We start from the raw sequence: 26,338 nt of genomic DNA on the forward strand, positions 1-26,338 counted from the left end.
AAATGCACAGTGATGAACAGCCATGCGGAGATTGTTTATTTCAATGATACCTCTGTAATGTGGTTAATTGAGATAAATATGCTCCAATGGAGTTCAAATTCCCAATCTCTCCTCAAGAATTTTTATATGATGTTTCCTGGCTCTAATATTTCAACTTAACTTTCGCAAGTGTTTTGCCCTTTTCGGAAACCCAACCCAATTCTTCAGAATGTTGTGAAACTAGAGAGTAAAACCGGTAATGTTGGTGGAACTGGAGTCTGGTAGAACTTCTGTCCATCAATAACACCTACCTCTATCACACCTTTAGAATCCAACCTGAAGTTGAAGTCACCAAACAGGAAGTGTGGTACCTTCTCATATCGTTGATCTGTAATCCTAGAGTGAGGGATGAGAAATTTATTTGCATTTTCTATATACTTTTGGCTTAAGTTTTTAAATTTAAAATAACAAAACAGTGTTAAATCAAGGATACAAAGACAAATCTTGAGTGACTCCTGCCAGAAGCACAGGATTGGTGAATTTACCCTTAAAGCTGGATCACTTTGGGTAAAATTACACTAAATATCAAAAGTTACATCATGAACAAACAGATCACAATTATATTTCTCAGGGCAATTCAGATAGTATAATGCTTTCTAGTGTGTGTCTTGATGAACAATGAAAAATATATTATAAGAACTTTTGGTTTACAATGTGCAGGTCAAGAGACATTTTTTTACCACATGACATTCTGCCGTTTCACTAAGTCCTTTGGAGAAATAATATACATGACAGAAGGTACAGGTAAGGAACATGTTGGAATATTCTCCTTTTGCCTGAACGAGTCCAACTCAAAACATGTGACCCCATCCAGGACAAATTTATCTACTTTAAAGCCATCCCTCCACCATTTTAAACATTCATTTCCTTCATAACCAGTGCCCCAACTGCGGTAGGAACCAATTACAATATGCACTACAGTAACACACAATTTTTTTTATAATAGCACCCTCTAAACCCATGACATCAACTACCAAGAAGGATAAGGGCAGCAGGTATAAAGAAATATGGCCTACTGCCAGTCTCCACCAAGACAAACACCATCCTGACTTGGAAAGATATTGTCATTCCTTCACAGTCCTGGGACTCCCTTTCTAACAGTACTGTAGAAGTATCTGCAACACTGGGCTGCAATGGGTCAAGAAGATAGCTTACTGCCACTTTCTCAAGAATAACTAGGATGGACAACAAAATGTTGGTATTGCCAGCACTGCTCACATCCCAGAAATGAATAAAAATGTACGAACTGGAGGAAAATATTTCATATTTGCCAGCACCGTCAAAGGATTGTGAGTTCAACAACGTAGATAGGATCTGGCATTTGCAGGCTTTGATAGCACTTGTGGATTGTCTTGAAGTTTCAGAATACATTTCACAAGGCAAGATCTTCATGTCTGCAGTCCTAAAAATCTTCACTTTACAGTTCAAGTCCTCCACAGCATCATCTGCACAATACTCTTATACCCTTTGGAAGGTGTGTCCTGGAGTAGTAAGTAGAGTTCTCAACAAGCTCCTGTACACCAAACCTCCACTTTATTACATAAAAACCAAAAGAACTGCGGATGCTGTAAATCAGGAACAAAAACAGAAATTGCTGGAAAAACTCAGCAAGTCTGGCAACCTCTGAGTAACATTCTGAGGAAGGGTCACTCGACCCAAAATGCTAACTCTGATTTCTCTCCACAGATGCTGCCAAACCTGCTGAGATTTTCCAGCAAGTTCTGTTTTTGTTCCACTTTTTATTATGTATCAAAAATGGATTTGATTCATAATCCAATGTTTGGACAATTAGACTCCATTTTCTGTCTTCATATTTATTGTGTCAGTCACAGAATATTTGTCGCAATGCTTTTTTTCAGCCTAACCATCTGTAACAAAGACTTTAACATGCATGGGTGACACTTCTGTATGACAACTTTTTAAATGCTATCATCTCTTTCTATGTTATTATTTGTCCATTTTATACTAATTTTAGCTTTCAATAGGTGTCCACCTATTTGTCCCAAATGTACATTTCTTCTGAAATATTGTTTCCTCATTACCCCAAAAGTCAACAGAATCTTTCTTCTTTCTGTGATGTTCAAAATTTGCTGTTTGACCCAGTAATGGTGGGTCCAAATCAATCTTTACCCTCCTATTGGTTTGGATTTAGGAGACCAGAATCTGGCAACTGTCAAGCAGTAAAAGTGCTAAATCCAGATTCTGTTTTTACTCAATATCTGACACTGAGACAATTGAGAAAGTTTGATGCCGAATTGATAAAGTGCTTTGTTCCCCATTATACCAATGAAACCCCTCTCCTTAACACAAATATAAGTAAAGAAACCAATTATCAATGGCCACTTGAATCCTGCGTTCAAATAAGAAGTTCCGAAAGATAACACTGTAGTGAACATTTTCTGGCTCCCGCAGATAAAATAGTTTGATGTTCAGATTGGACCTTTCCGAAAAAAGTACCATCACTTACATCACTTAGAAATAATTCTGCCAGAGTTGTCTTTCAAAGGTCAGGCAGTGCTACTAGGATAATGGAACAGCTTAGAGCCGTATGTTTTTTTCTCCTAAATCAATACTCCTGTATTCCAAGAAGTCAAAATCAGGACAAAAAGCACAAAAATAGCCATGTCAGACATTGCAGTGGTAAAACGACAAAGAGGCTGCATCCCTTGATTTGCTATAACATTTCATAGCTATTCTGTGAGGAGGATCAGTCCCCCTTTCAGTTAATTGCCATGCCTAATACGATAGCCTGTATCATTCAGTTGTTCTAAGTCAAGGTATCAGCTGCAGGTCAGAAGGTAACATTTTGTTTACAAGATTATTTCCTAAAGTACTTATCCCACATTCCCTGTGAAAGTTGACTTTGCTTTTTGTGGAGGAAGAATTGGGAATAGAAAATTATCCACAGTGGCTGGATCTGAATGGGTTTAGGTGGGAGGTCTGAAAACTGCCTGCCATGACACCCAGCAGGATGCCTTATTAGCTGCGTCATCACAGTTCATTCAAGCAAACCATAACAGTGTCACCAACATTCCCACACAAAGACAAAGTTCTTCACACAGTCTATAAACATGCTTCTCCTGGCCAATTCATCCCCGGCTGACATCAGTGAAAAGATTTTAAAAATAAGCTCTGTCAAGCAGACTGAATGAGCTGACGATTCTTCAAGCTTCCTGAGAGGAGATGTTCTGGGGGTCAGCACATAATTTATCACTGATGAGAAGAGTTTATTCTTCCAGCTATTCTAACTCTGCAATGATATTACACAAACTAACACTTACCATTAGAGATTTTTCAAATGCAATATGAAGCTGTTAAGAAAGAGTTTTTGTCAGAACTGTCACTAATTTTTATAAAGCACTTGCATCGTAGAATATTCAAACAAAAGGGAAATTTACATACGTTCCATATGAAATAAAAGTCTGTGTGACCTCCCGAAGCACAGAATCCAGAATGGGAGTCACCACGAGCAATGCAAACTAACAATAAAGGTCACTGAAAGGTTACTGAACACAGCAGAGAATGACAGATACCGTCACACAAGTGCTCCTACTCTGTCAATTATCCAAGTGGTGAGTTTTATGACAATCAAGCTAAATGTCTAAAGACTATTGGCATTGAAGTAGTCACCAACCACTTGCCATTTATTCTGTGTTACTGTTCCTTCTTAAAATTCATACTACTTTTGCGTTCTCCCATCTTATAGTTGGACAACACAAGTACCGCTTTAAGTGGATATTTTCCAGTCCTGCGACGTTGGTGTAAGGCAAACTTCTGGTTTTCCTGATGATCATTTCCCATGAGCATCAATTTAGGGCCACATCCAGTGGATCAGGACTTCAACCTGCCTTCGGAATACTTTCCCACTGTCTAAGAGGCTTTTTGACTCTAATTTATGTGTGGTGCGGAATCCCTCTCCTCTGCTGGGATTGACCAGGGCTAGAGCCTTGTTGTGCTAAGCTTGTGGGAGATCGGAAGGATCCAGTCAAGTATGTCGAACATTACATTTAAGTACAATTAAGTGCAGGGGCAATTAGGAAAATGGGAAGTTGGTTCCAAATTACCTCAGTATCCCAGTCAACTTTAGTGGATATCTGTTAGTAGATGGGAGTTGGAATGACAGTGTGATTTGGTCTCCATTTGTTTGTCTTCTGAGGTAAAGATAGTAAATGCATCTTCTATACCTTGACACTAACATCAAAGACAGACGTTATGGCAAGATGTTATCATTTGCCAGAAGAACCTCCAGTCCTGTGTCTATCGCCCCCAAACCATATACATATATGATAGTTTAAGCCTGCAGAAATGGGGCTCATCAAAGGCTGATTTCCTTATAATGGCTAATCACAAAGCAATTGGCCGTTTGGCAGTTACTATGAAAAAAATCAGCATGACTGTAAAAGAGTTTTTCTGTCCTGCTCTTTCAGCCAAATGTGCCCGTACTTTTCTCCAGTGGATGCTCACTTGTTTCTTAACTTAAATGACTGCTCTATGGAACTCAGTTGGACTTAAAACACATCAATATCAAATGCTGAGGAAACCTTGTGAGACCATTCTAACAGTGGCTGATTGGGATTGTGGCTGTTTGGCACTCAAGTCTTCGAATCAACAAAACCATTAACATTCTGGGATTTATCGCTGATCAGAAAATGAGCTAAACCATTGATGTAAATACTGTGGTTTTAATAACTGAGAATTCGCCAGTTGGAGTAACTCCTCTGGGCACCCTGTGAGGGGAGGGAGAGATCAATGCTGAAATTTCTTCTCCAGTCTGGCTGATCTACAAGGGTCTGCAGGTTGGGCTGTTTGCAACAGGGGTTGGTAAGTTATTTTACAGGGTCTGCGACCCACATAACACGTTCCCAAAGCCACCCATTCATCTGCACCCCCCTCACGTCCAAAAACTTATTTGGCAAACAAGTAAACTATCCATTGCTGGCACTCACACTGCACATGCTCCAACACTGCTGGGCACTGTACCTCCACACGGCTCTCCATCACAGCAAATTTGTGTAACAGCAAATTGGTGTCAGTGGTGATACATGCGCAAGCACAGGAAGCCACTTTTACCACCTTTGCATTCACTACGCACACTGTGTACGGAAATGCCACCATTTGCAAGCTCCCCTCCATACCATACATCATCTTAGGATGAAACTATATCACTGTTCCTTCACTGTCGCTGGGTTAAAATCATAAAGCTCCTTTGCTAAGAGTTCTCTGGGTGCCCCTACATTATTGCATGGTTCAGGAAGGCAGCATTATTACCTTCTAAAAGGCATTTAGGAATGGGCAATAAATGCTGACCTAGCTACCTACATTCAAATCCCATGAATAAATAAGAAAAAGCACCTTGATAGCTCATTGTGATCACTCTACCTTAATTAGTTTGTGCAGTTTTGGATTACTTATTACTTTGGTTTGACCCTCAGCATGCGACTCTTATACCTATCATGTTATTCCAGTCATTTGGTTTGTCTTCAGCACCTTATTTTACATTTTTTGTGATTATCTCTCTGCCTCAACTAATCGGATTATAGGTAACCCTTCACATGTTATTCAGCTGTTGACACTTTACTCACACTGTCTGACACTTTTGATCACCTGCAGAGACTTATTATTTGGCCTGTCAACACTCCACTCACACCACTTGTATGACCTCTTCGATTATAACATCTGTGCCTGGGTGCTGTGTTCACTTCACTTGATGAAGGGACTGCGCTTTGAAAGCTTGTGATTTCAAGTAAACCTGTTGGACTATAACCTGATGTCGTGACACTTTTGACATTGTACACCCCAGTCCAACACTGGCACCTCCACATCAAAATTAGTGCTAACAGCAATCATATGTAATTCCTGTGTCAACCATTTCAGAGGTGAATGTATTCTTGACAGTAGGTAAGAAAGCAAAAAATATAAAAAGCATCAACTAAATCTACTCTATTGGTAGCCATTAATGTTTAATTTATTCCAACAGGAATGAATATTATATTTTCTTATTAATCATATGATATGTGTCTTTTTAAAAATAGAATTACCTAGCTTTTTACAGCACAGAACCAGACCATTTAAGTGTTTATGTTCCATGCAAGATTGCTTCAAATGTACATTATCTTGCCCTACATGACATTCTACAGTATTCATAGCACAGAAGCAGGTCATTCCACCAAACCAGTCCATGTCAATGTCCATATTCCACATAAGGTTCCTCCCTTCTTTCTGTATCTATCTCCATCAATACATTTCTTCCACTTTCATATATCTGTCTGACATTCTATTAAATGTAAAACACAAACAGAAAGTGCTGGAGAAACTCAGCAGATCTGGCAGCATCTGGCGAAACAGGGTCACTAGACTCAAAATCTTAACTCTGCTTCTCTCTCTGCAGATGCTACCAGATCTGCTGAGTTTCTCCAGCACTTTCTGTTTGTGATTCAGATTTCCAGCACCTACAGTTCTTTGTTTATATTCCCTTTAAATGTGTCTATTCCAGTTGCTCTGTGTGGTAGTGATTCCACATTCCAACCACTCTCTGTGTAAGGATCTTTCTCTTTCTCATGAATTCCATTTTGGATCATCAAGTGACTCTTCCATATTTATTACCCCTCATTCTGCTCTCTGCTGAAAGTGGAAACATTTTCTCTACAGCTAGCCATTAAACCCTTTGATAATCTTAAAGAGCTCCAACAGGTCACCCTTGGTTCTTCTCTTCAGAGAAAAGAGCCCTAACCTGTCCAGAATGACCCCAATAAACCTTTTCTACATCTTTTCTACTTCTATACAACATACCATCACTTTCAGATGATTGTCTACCATTTGTAATTTTGTGTTAGCAACTTCCAGCAGGGAGATAGTCTTTTGTGGGGCAACTGTGAGGTAAGTGAAAGGCTAACAGGGACAAGTGTTTTGGTTTTACGAACAACATTTTGCTTTTGATACTGTCGCATCTTTCTTTCCGAAAGGAGATTAATATGCAATCCAACTAAGATCAAATAACATATTGAATGATCAATGTATAAAAAGTTAATATTTCCAAACTTGTTTGCTGCTAATTACAAAACACCATCAGAACACAACAGTGGAACGATGGGGGTGGTTAGGATATTAATTATTCATTTAACAACCTAAAAGTGACTGAACTGCAACAGCTGTTTAAACTTTATAAAACTTTTGAAAGCAGCCTTTAGAGTATTAAGTGACCTCTGAGGTCTCACTTGGAGCAGTTACAATATACCAAAGTTTTGCAAGATTCTCAGTAAAATGACTGAATGAGTTGATTCTGAGGATATGAGAATCTGAAAGTGTGAATGAATCAAATTCTTGTCAGTAAAATTTGTCCTACAAAAGTAATTTCATGCAAAAGTCTCTAAAAGCTATCATCACATATTTGAATTCAGTAGGCTTACTTCTATATAAATGAAACCGACAAATGCTTATGCCCTGTACAAGAACTGCAAGAGACCAAAAAAACCTGCAAATTCTGGAAGTGGTAGACAAACATGAGGCTGGAAGAACACAGCAGGCCAGGCAGTATCTGGAGGAAAGGAGCAGTCAACGTTTCAGGTATTACTCTTCATCAGGATTGAAGAAGGGTAATACCTGATATATTGACTGCTCCTTTCCTTTAGATGCTGCGTGGCTTGTTGTGTTCTTCTAGCCTCCTGTTTATTTACAAGAACTGCAAAACTTTATTCCCATAAACATAAATAATACAGGCATTTCCCATAATCAAGAACTATGCAGGATTATTCCCACACACATATACAGGAACTATATAGGTGTATTCTCATTTTCAAAAATTATGTTGGGAAGTCTCCTTTTCTTGAACAATCTAGGCATATACTCATAAACAAAAATGGAAAAGACTTCGTGATAATTGTAAAGTCAAACTGATTTTGAAAAATATACATGTAATATTATGTAACAGCTGATTCTCACGGTATTTCTCACAAACAAATAAAAGAGTACTTTTTCCACACTTTATGCTCGGGTGGATGTAAATCTGTCAAGATAATTAAAGCATGTTTAAAGATGTAATTTTTGCAGGGACTGATTAATCTTAGGGACATAGGAACGGGAGTAGGCCATTCAGTCCGCTTTGCTATTCAATAAGATAGTGTCTGTTCTGTTTCTACATTCCAGCCTAATTCCATATGCTGGCCTTGGGCCCATATCCCTTGATATTTTGGCTTACTAAAAATTTGTCTATCTCAAATTTAAATTTAACAACTGAATTAACATTGACAACCATTTGAGGAGGAGAGTTCCAAACCTCCACTATTCTTTTCATGTAGAAGTGCTTTATAATATCTCTCCTGAATGTCCTGGCCCTAATTCTTAGACTGTGTGCCCAGTTCAAGAATCTTCAACCTGTGGGAATAGTTTATCTTGATCTACTCAGTCTTCCCCTGTTAATATCCTGAAAACCTCAACTAGATCACCTCTTAACCTTCTAAATTACAGAGAATAAAGGCCTAATTTGTCTAATCTCTCTTTATAACTTAACACCTCAAGTCCAGATACCATCACTGTAAGCCTGTGATGATTTCCCTCTAGGGCCAAAACATCCTTCCTGAGGTGTGGTGACAAAAATCTACTCATAGTACTCTTAAGATGGATGTAACTTGTGTTTTGTATAACTGCAGCATAATGTCTGCATCCCTGTACTCCAGTTTTTTTATGAAGATAGGAAGGCCAGGATTCCATTAGCCTTCCAGATTATTTTTGGCACTTGTTCAAGGCATTTTGAAGAACTGTGGAGCGGGGCTATTGTCAATGACCATGTGAAAGAGCAGACATACTGAATGATTATTTTGCTTCAGTATTCACAGCAGAAGAGGAGGATAGCTTGCTGGAAGTCTCAAAGAAATTAACAGAGGATCAGGGACAGAATCTAAATAAAATTAACTTAAGTAAATCATCAATAATGGGGAAATTAATGGAACTGAAGAGTGACAAATCCCCAGGCCCTGATGGCTTCCATCCATGGGTAGTAAAGGAAGTGAGAGAGTACATTGCCGATGCCCTAGCTGTAATCATTCTGGATTCAGGAGTTGTACCTCTGGATTAGAAATTTGCTCATGTCACTCTGCTTTTTAAGAAGAGTGAAAGAGGAAAACCAGGGAATCACAGACCAGTTAGCCTGACATCTATGGTGGGGAAGTTGTTGGAGTCTATAATTAGTATAGGGTAACTGATTACCTCAAAAAATTTCAGTTAATCAGGGAGAGTCAGTGTGGATTCATGCCTGACAAACCTCATAGAGTTCTTATGAAGGGGTGACAAAGGTAATGGACAGAGTTAAGCAAATGGATGTTGCTTATATGGAGTTATAAAGTTCCACAAGGAGAGTATTAGCTAAGGTGGAAGCCCACCGAATTGAAGGCAAATTACTGACATGGTTAGGAAATTGGTTGAGTGGCAGGAAACAGAGAATTGGAAAATTGAGTAAGAAATGTTACAACTCCTAAATTCAGGGAACTCTGAAAGGTTACAGTTAGGGCATCAGTAATATGCTCTCCTACCTCCTTTACCACCCTTGAATGGAAACCATCAGGTCCTGGGGATTTGTCACTCTTCAGTTAGGTTTGTTTAGTTAGGTTTAACACGTAGAAATTCTGAGTCATTTGACATTTAAAATTTACTGTTTAAGCATCAGGAATGTTAGATCATTTTAAATTGATATAAAACCTTTCAAATAAAATGTCTGGCTTCAGCAAATAGTTTACACAAATAAATTGCAAAGCTCCAGCCTGTTATTTTATATTTATCAACTGTAAGTTGAGGGGAGTTCATTTTTATTTCGGATGATATTATAAAATAGATGTTATGATACGAGCTGTTCATTATACATCACTTCTGATAGTTGTTTCCTTTGACTACTATTGTGAATAATGTAGTGAATGATGAGATCCTCGTTGAACTGTTGTTGCAATGGAATTTCAAAGCTTGGAGCTGGCTGACATTGGCAGTGCTTTTCTGTGGATACAGCAATTGCTAGATTTCCAGAAGATGACTATAAGGTACCAATAAGCCTGGAATTCCATTCATTGGGCAAGGAGTGTGTATGTTCTGTCAACAATTGAGGGAACAAATAATCAATTCCAGGCTGGAATATATCTAAATATCATGATTGAATTTTACCAAAAGTTGGCTAAGTGTCGGTGAGCTTCAAGGAGGGTTCCTCTCTGTGAACCCGAGCAAGATTTCTCACGCTACCTTCCTAAGTTCATATCACTATCTATGCACTAGTCCCTCATGATGCCCCACTAACCGTGTCCTCCCTCTTTCCAAAGATGGGAGTACTGGCCACTGCTGTACCACCAGGACTTCTGGCACCACCACCACCTTTGAAGCCTAGCTTTGTATGCAGTCAAGCATTGGCAGTATGGAACAACCCTTCACAGTTCCTTTCAACAGCCCCAGATATGTTGGACAGAGGGAAATTGGTACCCTGTTTATTTCCGATAGAGGCCTGAATGTCATGGTGGATGTGATTGCTTGGATTCATTGTCCATAGAGCTAGCCCTGAAATGTTAACAGCTGGTTCTCTAAGATCGAGGGCCAGAGGAGCAAGCAGAGAGCTGGAGTCAAGAAATTACTGCTCTAACTTTCATGATGAGAAATGTCGTCATTTACCTTCTATCCAGTGGGTGGGAGAATGGGAGACTGCATATAAATAAGGTGACATTATATTACAGTAAGATGTCAATGCATGGTAGTGCTTGCAAATAAGCCTCTTGTCACTCATGAGTGAGAAGCTCATCTCATCGTTCAACACAGTTGTAAAATGGGACTTTGTGCTCTCGGTGTCAGGAATCTCCTTACTGCCAATTTCATGGGATTCTCTTGACATTCTCGTGAATGTCTATGTTGCTCTGTGGCTAGGAAAATTCAGCTCCAAAGGAACCATCATGGACAGGCAGAACATTGAATATGCCTAGATGCCAAAAAATCTAGCATGCGCACATGCACACAAAGATTATGAAGGAGAATCTAAAAGCTCATGAGGGAAACCTGAGGTAAAATATCCAGACCCGATAGTGGAATAGCACCCAATATGCAGCTTCTTAGAGTGCTGGCTAGTTATTAAACATAACAGGAGAGGAAAAGGAATGGTCTGTTGTAAAACTTAGGAGATCAGGGCTGGTAAAAGATCAAATGGAAAGATCAAGAGATGGGGGATGATTATCTTAAAAAAATTAGGATTACATTTTACTGAATTAATTTATTTGTTACACATTGTGAAATCCAAGTACTGTAGTTAGTTTTTAATTGTTTTTCTTTAATTCAACTAGCTCTCACTGAACACTTTGTCGTATTTTGTAGATGTATCAGGCATTCTCAAAACTTCAAATTCCAATTATTTTTATCAGTCATACACATCTGACAAAATTTCCAAGCAATCTATTGAAAAAAAGGCATTTTCATTTGTATAACATGCTTTGCAGAGAAGGACTTTTGAAGTATAGTCATAATCTTAACATAGGAAGTACGGCAACCAAGCTGTACACAGCAAGCTTCCACAAATAGAAATGTGATATTGATGAAATGATCTGCTTTAATAATGACTAAGGGATAACGTTTGTTCACAATAGCTGCTCCACTGTGCCGTGGGACATGACTCAGAGGCAAGAGAGCTATTAAGCAAGGCACAGTTAACCTTGCAGATTACAGAACCAAAGTAATAATCGAACAATTATTTAATTGCACTTCAACAACAATGAAGTACATTGACTTGCTATCAGCACGAGCAGCTGATTCATTTCTTGCTTAAAACAGAAACAAAACTCAATAATGCATTCATCTGAAATGGAAAATATACACCTGCATAATAACCGCGAAATAATTCCTAGGTTGTATTTCAAAGTTATAATTTAAACACAAGATTCATACAGTGATCATCCAACCACTTTTGCGATTACAACATCATGTTAATCCTTTAATTATATTGACTGCATTGTAATCATTTCCAGGTATTCATCTCCACCTTAAAAAGGAAATGTCGCAAACCACAGGGAGTTTGTGGAGGGATGGGGGCTGGGCACAAATGTATGGCTGAGTCATTTGTGTTAAAACCATTTAGAAAGTTTTTTGATTGTTATATAACTGCAGGCTAATCTCGAGTACATGGTCGCAATCATGTAATCAGAACTGAAATGCCTTACTGGCCCCACTGATAGGGTGGAATTATAACTAATAATAGCTGTGATAATTGCTCTGTTAAAAATGTTATTAAATATTCTGAATCTCACTATCTGAAAATAAACACTAAATAACAATTGATCAAATATTCCACACAGGCTTTCAAATGTCATTGTAATTTTGCAATTGCACTTTAGCTTTTCATTAAAAACTGAGGCTTCTTCAGTATTCATTTATGCCAGGGCAAATTATAAAAGAAAACAAGGTTGCATCATGGCTTGAGTCTCATCATGTGCTGTACAAGTTAAATTGTAATTGACAGGCAGCAATGAACTAGCACACAGCTAATCATCAATCTTTTTTCTTTCTCCAACACCAGTTTGGCAAATACGATTAGCGCACACACAAAAAAAATTGTTTGGGCCTGTCCAGCATTAATTGATATCACAGTCACTGAATGTTTTCTCATCTCACAATCCACCACACAATTTCCTTCTTTATTTTACAAGAATGATTAAATTCAGGGACATGTGTATTATCTGTTGTAGTGCATCTTCGCACTTCAAACAAATTGTCCGCTTATTATGCAGTATTTGGATTACAATCTTGTGAACAGCTCAGCTGTTGCTACATTACCATTCCAGATGCTGAAGCAAAGCCCAGATTCACTACCACATTCTCAACTTTTCACCTTGAATCTTACAAGCTATGATTGAACATAAAACTATTAACCCTAGACTTCTACTCGTATTTGCCATATGAAATTATACTAAAACAGTGTTTGATGCCAGTGGTTCTGTGCCACTATATTAACAAGCCATGACTTCAATTATTAGTTCAGATATAAATCCACCATGCACTGAGGCCAGTACAGTTTTACTGTGCTTTCATGCCATAAATCACTGGGTTCATCTAAACACGGGTGGAAATAAAATATATTCATTGGAATCACTTTTTTGTTTTTTTGAAGTGCATCAAAATCAGAGTAAGATATTAATGTTCAATATCGTGAAGATTTACATGTCTTGTAACTAATGCCGAAATGCTTATACGAATTCTGGTTATTAATATTGAAAAGGTGAATTCTATTAGAAATAAGTGATTAGGGGAAGAAATCTCAAACAAATAGAGCCCCATTCTTTGCTCCACGGTTGAGCTAAATTAAATTTTGTCCTTTGGGTTTCCATCTGTTTAAATATTTGAAATACACCATATTTTGGCCTACCACTTTTGATCTAGTCAAACTAATGTAATCCACATTAAAATAATCTGGAAATTGTTCAATGCTGAAGGAGCTAAACTATTTTGAGTATGTTATGAAATGTTAACTGTTTATTGTATATACTTATTCCCAATTAATACAAAATTCAGAAATACAGGTTTAATGATGCTTCTATGGTAAAATTGTTATACATAATTTCACATGAGATACAGATTGAAATGAATAGATCAGTATGTACTTTTTTAATCCTGTGTCCAGGTTATATATCCTGGCAAGTATTATTTTGAAAGCTTTTGGAAGCTGTTACCCTCAGAGAGTAAACTTTCCCTTTTTCTCTTCGATAGGAAGATGAATGACTTAGGGAAAAATGAATACACTAAAACTTGGGATGGTTCTTTGTAGACAAACTGCTACCTCTGTCTTTCCTTTCCCTCCTGTCCATTTTTCTCCAAAACAGCACAATTTGGCTGCTGGCAAAGTCTTCCCTGGTGAAACCTCAGAAGCCAGGCATTCAGCCACACTTTTAATAGCAGCAAAGAAAACAAGAGAGCAATACAGCTCAGAAAACGGGAAGTAGGAGGGATGAATGTTCCTTTACATTTTGCCAAATTGTGAAGCAACATGCAAATGTAATTTAAACACTGACTGGAGAAAAAAATCAGAAGAACTTGAAAATTACTGCAAAATACTTTACATATCTCACCCAGAATGGAAATAAATTTATCATCTGTACATGGATATTTTTTCCTACTTTGCATGTAGGTAATTCTGGTTGTTAATGCAGTAAGGGTGTAATGTTTGCTGACTCGTGTGACAAATTGCAACAATTATTTAATCATTAGTAGGATAATGTGTATGTTTTTCTTGCTTTTCATCGTATTTATAATTTTTCACACTGCATGGTGTGTAACATCTCAAGACTCCAGCCATGCATTATATAATAGTGCATCATCCAACTAAGACCATGATCCAATATGAAACTCAATTTTTATATATAATTACTTTGAAATGTAAAATATTCAATTGTTGTATATTTTTATGGTGGAAGGTGGCCTTTGATGGCCTGAATAAATTAAAACATTTTAATGAACAGTAACAATTATAATTAGAATGTAGAATGTAAAATTTAATGAATATTTGCCAGACTTTCATTCTGACAAGAAATTTAAATTTCTGGTATAAATGATCACAGAATGAAGTTGTCTAATACAATTTCTGCAACGATTCTGATAAATGCTGAGTCTCCCTTTCACCATTCCAAGTTTTGCAAATCTATTTCTTTTGAGGAAAAGTCTCTGCTTTCACTTCAGTCTTTTAATAAAGCCGTTCGCCGTTATCTTTTAAATAACTAAAAATGCACTCACAAAGAATGCATTTTCTGTGGCGTTCTCAGTGCCATTTGTGTTGCTGCCAGGGAGCTTTGTAAATTGGCAGTTGGGACTAAATAGGGCCAAGATTGTTTTAAGAGGTTTTCAAATAAATAAATCCAAATACCATCACGTCACTCCTGGCCAATCAAGTGTGATGTTTACTTGCACAGAAAGACAATATTTAATTGTTGATAGCTGCCAGTTGATCGGACCATCAAGCAGCTGTGGCCTGCATAAGCTAACAGTGACTGTCGAAAGCAGCAACCTACTTGGAGAAGGGGCTTTGATCTAACGGTTACAAGTTTACATATAAAACTTTAACCTGTTGGCTCCTGAGAGATTTCCTCCTCTGCCCAGTGAATTAATGGCTTATAAAAACTTTCTAATTATAAATAGAAGTCTTATAGCTGTAAAACAGAAAATTATTTTGTCAGTAAATCACTTCCTTTGGGGTCACATAAAATGATGAGATTTTATTTCCCAGTAAAAGAAAGCACTCCCACAGCTGGTCTAGTGTCAATCTCATTTTTGAGAAACATATTGTTTCCTGTCATAGGTTGCAAAGGCTAATAGAAAAATTTGATGATTGCAATACCAGTGACAAACTAGGAATTTGCTGAAGTAAATGGATGGTGAAAAATTTATACAATTTTGAAAGGCTGATTAATGAGGGATAAAAGGACAACTATTTATTACAGCACCATCAAAACAAAGTGTGCAAGAGGTTTTCCAAAGAGATGAGTTTGGGCATTTACAGCCAAAATCATACTAAAGTCAAGGCAACAACTCAAAACTGACCACTAGTTACAACCCAGGAGCAATAATTTTGCAATCTATTCAAGAAGCCACAAGTTCAACACGTGCAAAATTTCAGACTGGTGCAGTTGGGCAAGGATGTCTGGCCTTGGTCTTAAGGATATGTTACAGCAGAGCAGAAAGAATTTTCATCTTCAGCTGTCTGAGTTACATCTGACACAGAGGGTCTGATCCACACATCAATTGCCTGAAAAAGAGAAATGTTTCATTTCTCACCTTTATGAGCACAAAATCTTATCACATTCTGTGGGTGACCTTCCTAAATTAGGCAATCTATATTTAATAAACATCAGCGGCCTCTGCTGCGATTACATCAGCAGAATGAGTTACTCAATCAAAACACTTCATAATTTAGAACATGAAGTAAAACCAAAACTGAGTTATCTCATGCAGGAAGTAAAATATTTGCATTCTGCCAAACTGTTAATCACACTTCCCTGACCATTCAATGTTGAAATTTAAGCAAGTTAATTAAACAGCCCAGGGACAGAGTAAATATTCCTCTCCCCAATTTTATTTTTCTTTCTCTCTCTTCACATGAATCCATTAGCTTTTGCAACAGTGCAATTCCATAAATTTGACAATTATCTTGTGTGACTATCCTGACTGTCAGCAGAGAATGTGTTTTGAAGCACCCCTGATCTCACTTACTGGGTGGAGTTTAGTCGTGGTGACACAGCTTCAACCCATTGGCTGGAGAACTGGAGGCAGCCTTGTGTTGCCTCGCTGTCAAAGACTCAATACTATTTCAATGCTTGCTTACCTGCATATCCTCGGGCTTCCCACCAAATTAAGGCCCAAAAGGGTGCAGATCCCACCCCCTAAATTTCCAGTGAATCAGAGGCCAGCAGCTCTCCATTACTGACAGCACCACCAGGAGAAGTGGTTGCTACCAATAAATAGAGGGGCCTTCACCAGAGCTTCCAGTTGCCTGCCAATTCCACAAACCACCGTGCTGCCTGGCCAACATCTCTGTCTCAGGCTTCCTACAATGCTCCAGCGAAGCTCAGCGCAAGCTGAAAGAACACCACTTCATTGTGTGCTTGGGAACCCTGCAACCTTCCGGACTCAAATATCGAGTTCAATAATTTTAGGGCCTGAGCACCTTCTCCCATGTCCTTACCTCAACCTCCAAACACCAGGCCTTGTCATCATATGAGCTGCTACCACAACCATCCCATTGTTAGCCACTAACGGTCCCCATTAACAGCTATTCATTCTCCCAGGCTGACCATCACCCATTCCTTTGTCTGCCTAACCAGTTTTCTCTCTCTCTGGGCTCCATTGCCATCTATCACTTACTTCTTCTCCCTCCAACGTCCCCCCCAACCCTTCTCTAGCATATGTATACCAACCTTTTCATCGCTACAATTAGTTCTGAAGCAGGGTCAGTGGTCCCAAAATGTTAACTCTGATTTCTCTCAACAGATGCTGCCAGAGCTGCTGAGTTTTCCCAGCAATTTTTGATTTTGTTTCTAATTTCCAGTATCCAGAGTTCTTTGCTTTTTTGTTTAGGCCTTCACCGCTACTTTCCACAGTTTTTCTAGATACAGGTAAGTGGGATAGAATGGTAGTTGCAGGGAGGAGATTGCTGGATGAGATGAAAGGGCAGAGACATTGACATTCACAGACTCTTCTCCTTCCCAATACTGGATCTTTTGTTCAGGCATTGAGTGACTATGACCATGTGACCCTCTGTTAGGCTGCTGGCAAACATGACAGGATTAACAGAATGAGGTGCTAGTTAAATCCCTGAGCCAGCGTGAAATCCTGGTATGCTGGAGGATTATTGCTGTCAAGTGGCTCATTAATGAGCCTGATTAGCTTCCTACCATCAGTTTCCCATGTCGGACCCATGCTACTCTTCACTAAATGTGGGCCATGTTTCCCACCACAAAGAGATGAATGTGCACCCTCCCAAGGAATTCTCCCACTTTGCCTGTCACCTTGCCTGCTACATCAGACAGCCCGCAAAACAAAAATGCATGGGAGCCACACTACATGGGAGGTGGTGATTTTGGCTGCTACACCCCTAAACTCAATGAAGAAGTGTGTGAAGAAGAGAGATGTCCTGTAACTGAAGAGGCCTCACAGACATGGTCGAACAGAGAATGTGGTAGCAAAGAATCTTGGAGATCATTTCAGGAGTCAAGTCTTGAACTGGATGCAGCATCACAAAAACTTCAATTAGCCTCACACAAGAGGTCAAGGGTCAGTGAAAGCATCCACAAATACCATGTCCAATCAACTTATTCAAAAGCCACTTGACCCACTTCTCAAATCAATATATTCCAGTCATTCGGCTTGGAACAATCTTTATCAGTCAGGAATCCATACCTAACATTCACGTGCCTCACATCACCCTCACACACTTAGCTACGTTGCAAGCCTTGCCCCAACTGTGCAAACTTCAATCATGACAGGTATATATCACCTCCAAACCATAGACACCAGGACTTTCTGCATATCCTGACATCCAATAGGGAAATGGTATGTTATCATTGTAATGTTCATTATTAATATTATTCCAATACCTAGTCCTTCATCTCACCTTCTATTTCCCCCTCATTCCACAGTTTCTTCTGATTATCAAGCTGTAGAAATGGTAGCATGCATCTCTAACTCCCTTCCCGACTCTTTCCCTTAACGCAGACTTACTGCTGTCCCTTTATCTTATCAGAGGTACAATCTGGCCAGGCAGTGAAGGAACACCAAGGAGAGAGCAATGAAGATAAGACAGCATCATCACTTGGTTTCACAATCACTGCTATCATCTTCAACTGACAATGCACATACAGAGGTTAGATTAGAGGTAGGAACTGCACTGAACACGAGTGCACTGCAGTCAGAACAAGGGGAAATGATGCACAGACTACCAGAAGGCCAAGTCAGATAAGGGGCCTGCTGCAGAAGACTCAAGGTGACAACTTTGATCAAGAAGCCTGCAGAAGATTTGCATGTAAAACAAAACAATCATTATATGAGGATGCATGCAGTCAGTGTTGAGGAGCACTTTGGAGACCAGCACAAACCTTGCACAGTGCTTTTCTCAAAGCTTGGAGAGCACTCATTGCAGCGTGAACATGGTGATCAACTCCACTCACACATACACGTGGACCTAAACGTGAAGACCCTCAGCATCTGAACTCTGAAATGAAAATTCCACTGTAGCATAAGTAAAAGCCACCCAATGTCTGACTACTGCAGTAAAAGCTTAGACAGTGTTAAGCAAGGATAGCTTGTTGCTTTAAGAGGTCAAATTGCTGCCATTACAGCCATGCATACAGGACTTTGCAAGTTGTCACAACAATCTTCCACACAGATTACTAGGTTTACTAAGGTGTGGCCTCAGAGAAGAGCAATGATTCTGCAGAGCAGAAATCAGCTCTCCACTCTCAGGATGGCTCCACTGCCACTTCATCAGTACCCTTCCTTCTTGTTGCCTGTCAAGGACATCCTCCAAATGAATTTGCAATCTACTCCGCCGAAGTTCAACAACCTTCTCAGCCATGTTTCAGCCATTGGGGTGGCACTGTGAAGGAGCACTAGCATAGCCTAAGCACATCGAAGCCGAGCTTTAAAGTAACACATTAAGGCCGTTAGTTTGTTTTGTATTTAACATGACATGCTGTGATTTGTAAATTTGGTTTATTTGTGTTGGCATTTATTTTTGTATTGTGGCCAAACGGGCACAGTCAGTGATCCAGAGAAGGTAAGCTATGAGATTACTGGTGTATGGACATACAAAGATTAGTGCTTTGCGGATAGTCCAGAAAGAAAGGAACTGTTTCAGTTGACACCTCCCTCCCTCCTCCTTGCTGACCATAAAGCTCGAGGCAGGAACTGACCCATGATAGTGAGATTGAGCAAAATGCAGCAAATCAGCATTAGTCTTGATGCCCGTACTGCCAAGTGGGGCTCTACTGGATAAAGTCAGGCACAGTTGTCACATTTCAAGTGGCAGCACGGTGTTCGCTATTAGCCTGCTTTGTATCTGTGCATGGGTTGCACTCCAGCATTGACAGCCACACAGTCAGTGGATAACCCTCATATGCGGTCCCTGAGCAGCACTCACAGTGTCCAAACTGGTACTTTCCAGTCCAATTTGTCCTCCATGTAAGGACTAATTGTTGTCAATAGGACAACTCTGGCTGTTTCATTTCCCTTCTTAACTCAGGGATAGTGAAGACAACCAGAGCACCTGAGTTGTTGTTGAAATAAGAACATGAGGTAGTGTACAATCAGCTAACCCCATTTTAATGGATGATGGTGACATATAGGATGCAATCACAAAGACTTACAAATGACTACATTACCAAGTAAGTGCTAATGTTACCTTCTCAACTGGTGGTAATATTCAACAAATCAGATCCCAAAGTAAAACCTAGCTTGATTGGTCATAAGTTTTACTTTTGCAATTTGGTTTCTAAGAGCCAGTCACTGAACATCTTCCTAAAAGGCTGTCAGTGTAATTTTAACAAAAGAACAAAAAATAAAATCAAAGCTATACGTTTACTTTAGACAACTTGGAAAGATCTTATACACGGAAAAAGAAAGATTCAATGTTTTTCCCCAGCAATATTCCGAATGGACATTCAACCCCAGTGAAATATCACTCCTTAAGTTCTTTCTCAACTGATGAAATGATAAGCATTTCAGCGACTTTCTGCGTATTCACCAGATGTGATTTGCTCCCCAAGACACAGAGACACGTGCTAATTTATTGGCTTTTCTTACTGAACTCTGTTTTATTCCAGTTACTTTGATGACTTTTAGACTGCTCAACAGCACATCAGCTGTCGTGTATCTTTCCTACTGAAGTGAACCTGCTTCTGGTCTCTGGCCTGTCCATCGTTCTCTTTCTAGGTTATAAAAGCTCTTCTCAGTAAATACTTCAACACTTATCCCACCAGGTAGTTTGTCTAATAATTTAGCTTTTTAAGTCACATGATTTATTGGAACTACTGTTTTGAACCATTTCTTAATAAAAGTAAGTTTCTGATTCTTAAAAAGAACTAAGAACCTGCTTACCTAACTTAGCACCCAAATTCCCAAAATAATTATCGTAATAACATATATTACCTTCATCACATTAGCAACTGGTGAATGCTGAGAGCTTTTATGCAGCTGTACCTTCAAAATGACTTAACAATGGGAAGTAACAAATGTTGTTTTTGGACAATTATTTCAAAATTCTGTTGCTTTATTAACAATATTGTACAAAATAATACTATTATTGTGCTTAAAAGCATTTTGATTAGTAATTGTTTGCTGGAATACAAATGAGGCCTGGTGATTATAATTTGATGATGTTTAGGAATTGTGAAAGGTAGAAGGAAGTATGGTTCATCAGGCAGAGGTTGATGCTCTCCACTACTCTACCTTCTTGAATCTAACTTACAGTTAAAATAGAGTCATAGAGATGTACAGCACAGAAACAGACCCTTTGGCCCAACTTGTCCATGCTCACCAGATATCTTAAATGAATCTAGTTCCATTTGCCAGCATTTGGCCTGTATCCCTCTAAACCCTTCCTATTCATATACCGATCCAGATGCCTTTTAAATATTGTAATTGTACCAGCCTGCACCACTTCCTCTGGCAGCTCATTCCATACATGCCCCACCCTCCGTGTGAAAAAGTTGCCCCTCCGCTCCCTTTTAAATCTTTCCTCTCTCAAGTTGAACCCTATACCTTCTTGTTTGGGACTCCAAAAATGTCCACTAATATCATGTAATTGACAATGGGTTCATTGAGAACATCTTACTCTGTTAAGGTCCTGAAAGATCAGACCTGGAGATAAACTAGCCATTTATGTAGATTGGAGATGAAGTTGCAGGATGGCAAGGGACCTCTTTGGAAAAAAAAACAAAGTGCAGGTTTCACAACACATTGTGGAATTTCAACTCCTTGATAGGTTTCCTGCTTAAGAGCCAGCCTGACTGACAGATTTGGATTGCAGTTAGGTGGGAAGCAATGTGCAGTTGGACACAGGACAAAGTTGACACGATCCACAACCCCAAGAGAATCTAATCTCTGACGCCCTAGTGTCATGGTGGAGGTGGGGAGGAGGACTTCTAATTTTGGAGGAGAATGTTTGGTGAATAGGGGAAAACATTCCTACTTTTCTGAACCATAAGCCGTGCTGTGAAGGCTCTCCCAAGTCTAACCTTTCAACCTGGAGAAATAGGAGCAGATGCAGACCATTCTCCCCATCAAATCTGTTCGACCATTCAACAAGATCATGGGTGATCCTCTAATTCAACACCATTTTCCTGCATTATTCCCATATCCCTAGACATCTTTGCTTCACTTAATTTACTGGGTTTCATGAACAACCCAGTGTCCCAGTATTAAACCTATAAAGAGGGATAACTCTGAGAGCCCAGTTTCATTAAAATACTGATTTTGGCAACAATTTCCCTGAGAGCTGGTTTGCTGCCTGCCTTTAGTTTTATTGTTATAAATTCTAGGAGTGAACAGCTTGGAATTTTTGTTCAGAATTGCTTTTCAATTAATGTGACTTGGATCGATCCCACTCATCTTTATATGCTAAAATTCAGCAATTCCTTTATGATTTTTTTTCTCCCCATTGGATGGGGGCCTTGCTGGCTAGGCCAGCATTTATTACCCAGAGGGCAGTTGAGAGTCGGCCACTTTGCTGTGGGTCTGGAGTCACATTTAGACCAGACGAGGTAAGAATGGCAGTTTCCTTCCCTAACGGTCATTAGTGAACCAGATGGGTTCTTCCAACAATAGATTCACAGTCATCATTAGACTCTTAATTCCAGATTTTAATTGGATTCAAATTATATCATCTGTCGAGGCAGGATTCAAACTCAGGTCCCCAGAACATTACCTGGGTCTCTGAAACAACAGTCCAATCATAATAACATTATGCCATCGCCTTCCCTATGATAGTTGTTAAGTGACCCATTTCAAAATATTTACCATTTCATGGTTATTACTATTAGTTCACTGTTTCACGTGTATCAAAGCTGTGATATTCCACAATAATCCCACAAGGGGCCCTCAGTAAGCATATTAGGTTGAAAAGTTCCAGTAATCCTTTCTAGTGGGACAGAAATGTGGTGGGACAGGACTTCAGCCCCTTTTTGCTGTTATTGTCAGCGGTGAGGGTCAGTTAAATATTTGCAACGTGCCCATATATGTGGCCTTGAAACAGAGGCACCTACCCTGCTCGGAAACTCTGAAAGTGGCAGCCAAGACTGAGAATGGCCCAAAGAAAAACAGCTGGTTTTCCAGGTTATTTAATCTCCCCTTCAGGAAGCTAGAGCAGCTAGGAGAAGTCATGACGTGACTAGTACTCATTTCAAACTGTGTGGAACATTCAGGGCTAAACAGAATCTATGCATAAAGGATGTGAACCGGTCAGAATGAGCAAATCTTTGGGATAGCCTGGGACCTCCCATGCACATACCCCCAAAATCAATCTGCAGTACAACAGGGGTGGATCTAAAAAACTACACCTCGAAATTTAATCTGAAAAGTGAAAACCCTGCAAATTAGGATTTTCCCAGACTGTTTCCATTCCACTGGGATTATATCAGCAATCCATATTTCTCTAAACCGGGATCTCAAATCCTATTTTGTCCAAATTCATCACATTACAGAATGTCATGCAATTTGGTTAAACTTGATTCTGATATTGTGCATTGTTTCTCCTCCCTAAATAAAGTTCCTAACAGAAACAATTAAATACACAATTTCAAATCTAATAAAATAATCCCACAGATGCATATCATAACATATCCTCTATACCAATAAGCAATTATAAAGATAAACAGTATAAAAGAATTGGTATGCAAATACAGCACTCGTACTGTAAAAGATTTACCATTCAGTCATGCTTGTGGTTTTCTCAGTTAGTCAATGCAATCTTGTTTAACAAGATAGTTTCCAGACACCACTGCTTCCTATGGTGTATCATCATGTTATATAAAGAAGCCTTTCATGTCACACATTTGTCTGGATTTTCAGAATGTTCTCTGCTATATGTTTACGAGTTATTGAATTAAATATTGTAATTGTTGAAAAGAAAGCGGGGGGGCACATTTCCCTAAATCTCTGAAACTACTGGGCAGTGGGGGAGGGGAGCAGAAGAATGTCGCAAGGCTAGATAGTCAATCCAAAAAACACCAGCGGAAAGCTAGATCTTTAAAGCTGCCTGTGTCTTTGCCTAGAAACTGAGTAGCTTTTCTTCCCGTATTCAGCTACCAGTTCTGGGAAAAGCCAAAAGGGAAACATTTAGATTGGAGAGTCTTTGAAATGTGGTGACAGGTGACTGATGAGCATCCATAAAATGACAAAGAATTGTTGTGTGCAGCCTGTGCATCACATAGCCTCTCCCTGGGAAACTAATTGCTTTGAATTGTTAATGGTAACATTATTTTTCTGGCAATCATTTCTTTAGAATACGCAAAATGAGCATGAAACAGTTCTTTTGACTAAACATAAAAGTTAAATGTCCCAATGTTGATCAAATTAACTTCAGCTATGTGACAATGGACTATATTTGTGAGACAATAATGGCAAGGACAAAGAGCTGCTTTATGCCAAGATTTCACAGTTGTAATGTAAAAATGTTGCAGTTGAACTAGGCCAGAGAACATTCAAAAGGCAAACAGAAGAGTACTGTCACTTTATAGAAATCTAGCTACACAGACCTGAATACACAGGACAATTTCAGGAAGTTTCAATAGTTGGCACATTGAAGTCAGCAAGTATCCTGGGTTGCTCTGTTATTAGAAGTATGATGCAGAATGAAACAAGTGCAGAGCAAAGATACAGGTGAATCAGAAATCTCAAGTTCATAATCTCTGCTTCAGTGGTACCAGTAGTCAAGCATCTTAAACGGTTTTAAACTAAAAGGCTCAGCTGAGCCAATGTTCAAGAGCTCAACAGCAAGAAATAGAATATTTTAGGTTCCCAAGTTGTCCAGGCATTACATTGTTGTAATAGCCCCTATAGAAATCTGCTTAAATTACCTCTTCTAAAACTGTTTATACATACACCACTAGCAAGAAGAACTTTGGTGCTAAAACAGTGTTTTACGCAAGTTGAAAGGATTGAGAGAAGACAATCACTCCTTTCTGAATAGGGTTAAAGCTGCCATAGTTCATGCAGATAAGTAATTCAAAAGCCCAGCTTGAAACTTCTCTTGTGTGATTATCTGACATCACATAGCTACAGTAGCTCAGCTGGAAATGTAGATCTACACAGCTTTTAAGAGAGATTAAAACTGAAAAAGAGGTTTACACCATAGATGGTCTCACTTTCTCTTTCCTACTGTTGGCGGGAGTAATAATAAACAATGGCCAAAGATGGTTCCCAAAACCTCTGAATGGCTACACTGTTGGTGGCAGGATTCATTCAAACTGAGCCCAGTGTATTGTCCCCTCTATCAGTGGATCAGAATAGAGTTTGCTGGTGGCTGCCAAAAGGTTAGCTGCACTGATGAAAGGGGTTTCCCATTATTCACTGCTCTACAGAGCTTTCCTATTATGTCTCCCTGCCACCGTTCATGATGGAGGTCCGGATCCGCGGCTGGATGATCAGTCAGAATAATTGATTTGTGCAAATGAAGCCCACAATAGTCGGGCAACATAAAATCTACTTTCTCCAAAGACAAATGATTTTGCCAGATCTGGTGCTGTCACATTCTAATGATATACATTATAAAACTCCTGACCCAAAAGTGAAAAATACTACAAACCTCCGAGTACATTGTGGGAGGTCCTAAATGGGGAGCCATTTGTTAAAAGGAGACAGCACCATCGTCTAAACTTCTTTAGCCTGTCAATTAATCTTTTGCAATTCTTTCACAATTTTGGTCAGACACTTGGAAATGCTTCCAAATATAGTTCTGATATGGATACTTCTACTCTCAAGAAGTATGAGAGCATTGTTCCTCTAACTCAATTACCACTTGATTACTGGAGAGTTCTGTATAATTTACACCACAGTTTTATGCTGTACCATTGACATTAATGCAATGCAATCGATTGCACAGCACCACATGCAAACCTTATGATTTCAGAATTTTTCATTAGTGAAGTGATGATCCCTCACCACAGCACATCAACAGGAGATAGAATATTACACTGTTCAAATGGGAAATAAAGTTTAAAAAGTACTGAGGACTTTTAAACATGGTTTAATTCCCTTTGGTTGAAAAAGAATGATTATCAGGTCAGCTCATTCCTATCACTGAACAGAGTCAGAAGCAAGTCAGCAGACTTGCAACCTCACGTTCAATTGCACTTAGATGTATCTCTGCTTCTCACAATGTAAGCACTCTGAATATGCAATATTGAGGCCCAAAACTACTCCAGTTATTACAACAGTGTATATACAGGAGGATCTGGAATAAAGTTTCCTATTTCCTGCCTTATATATAAAACTTACTTCACTAAATATTAAAAAAAAATGTACATTTAGCGACATCTAACAGGATTTTTTAAATTACTTAATCATTACTATTCATTAAACCATTTGAAAAAAAATCAATTTTCTCCATTTGACAGGTACAGAGCAATCAAGCAATTAAATTTGAGTGGTTTCATTTCTGTTCTTGCCAAGTGTTAATCTTAATACTGCTACATTTATGTGTAAATGCTAATTAAAATTCTATATGATCGATTGGACCCAATGATAGTGATACTTTGGTAGTGAAGGTAAGTTATCAGTCTTGCAGGCTGTATAAGGAAACTTTAATCCTCTGCTT

The 26,338-nt window shown here is 38.9% G+C and overlaps 1 protein-coding gene across 1 annotated transcript in view; it reads right to left on the bottom strand.

Moving 5' to 3' along the window:
- Positions 1-203: 203 nt before the first annotated feature.
- LOC109917655 (inositol polyphosphate-5-phosphatase A) overlaps positions 204-26,338 on the bottom strand; it is a 142,489-nt gene continuing 116,354 nt past the window's right edge. The window contains exon 7 of the mRNA XM_048609176.1: positions 204-375. Within this exon, the coding sequence (XP_048465133.1) occupies positions 204-375 (172 nt within the window). The remainder of the gene's footprint in view (positions 376-26,338) is intronic.

Source organism: Rhincodon typus, chromosome 20 (genome assembly GCF_021869965.1).
Source record: "Rhincodon typus isolate 14 chromosome 20, sRhiTyp1.1, whole genome shotgun sequence".
Lineage (NCBI taxonomy): Eukaryota > Metazoa > Chordata > Chondrichthyes > Orectolobiformes > Rhincodontidae > Rhincodon > Rhincodon typus.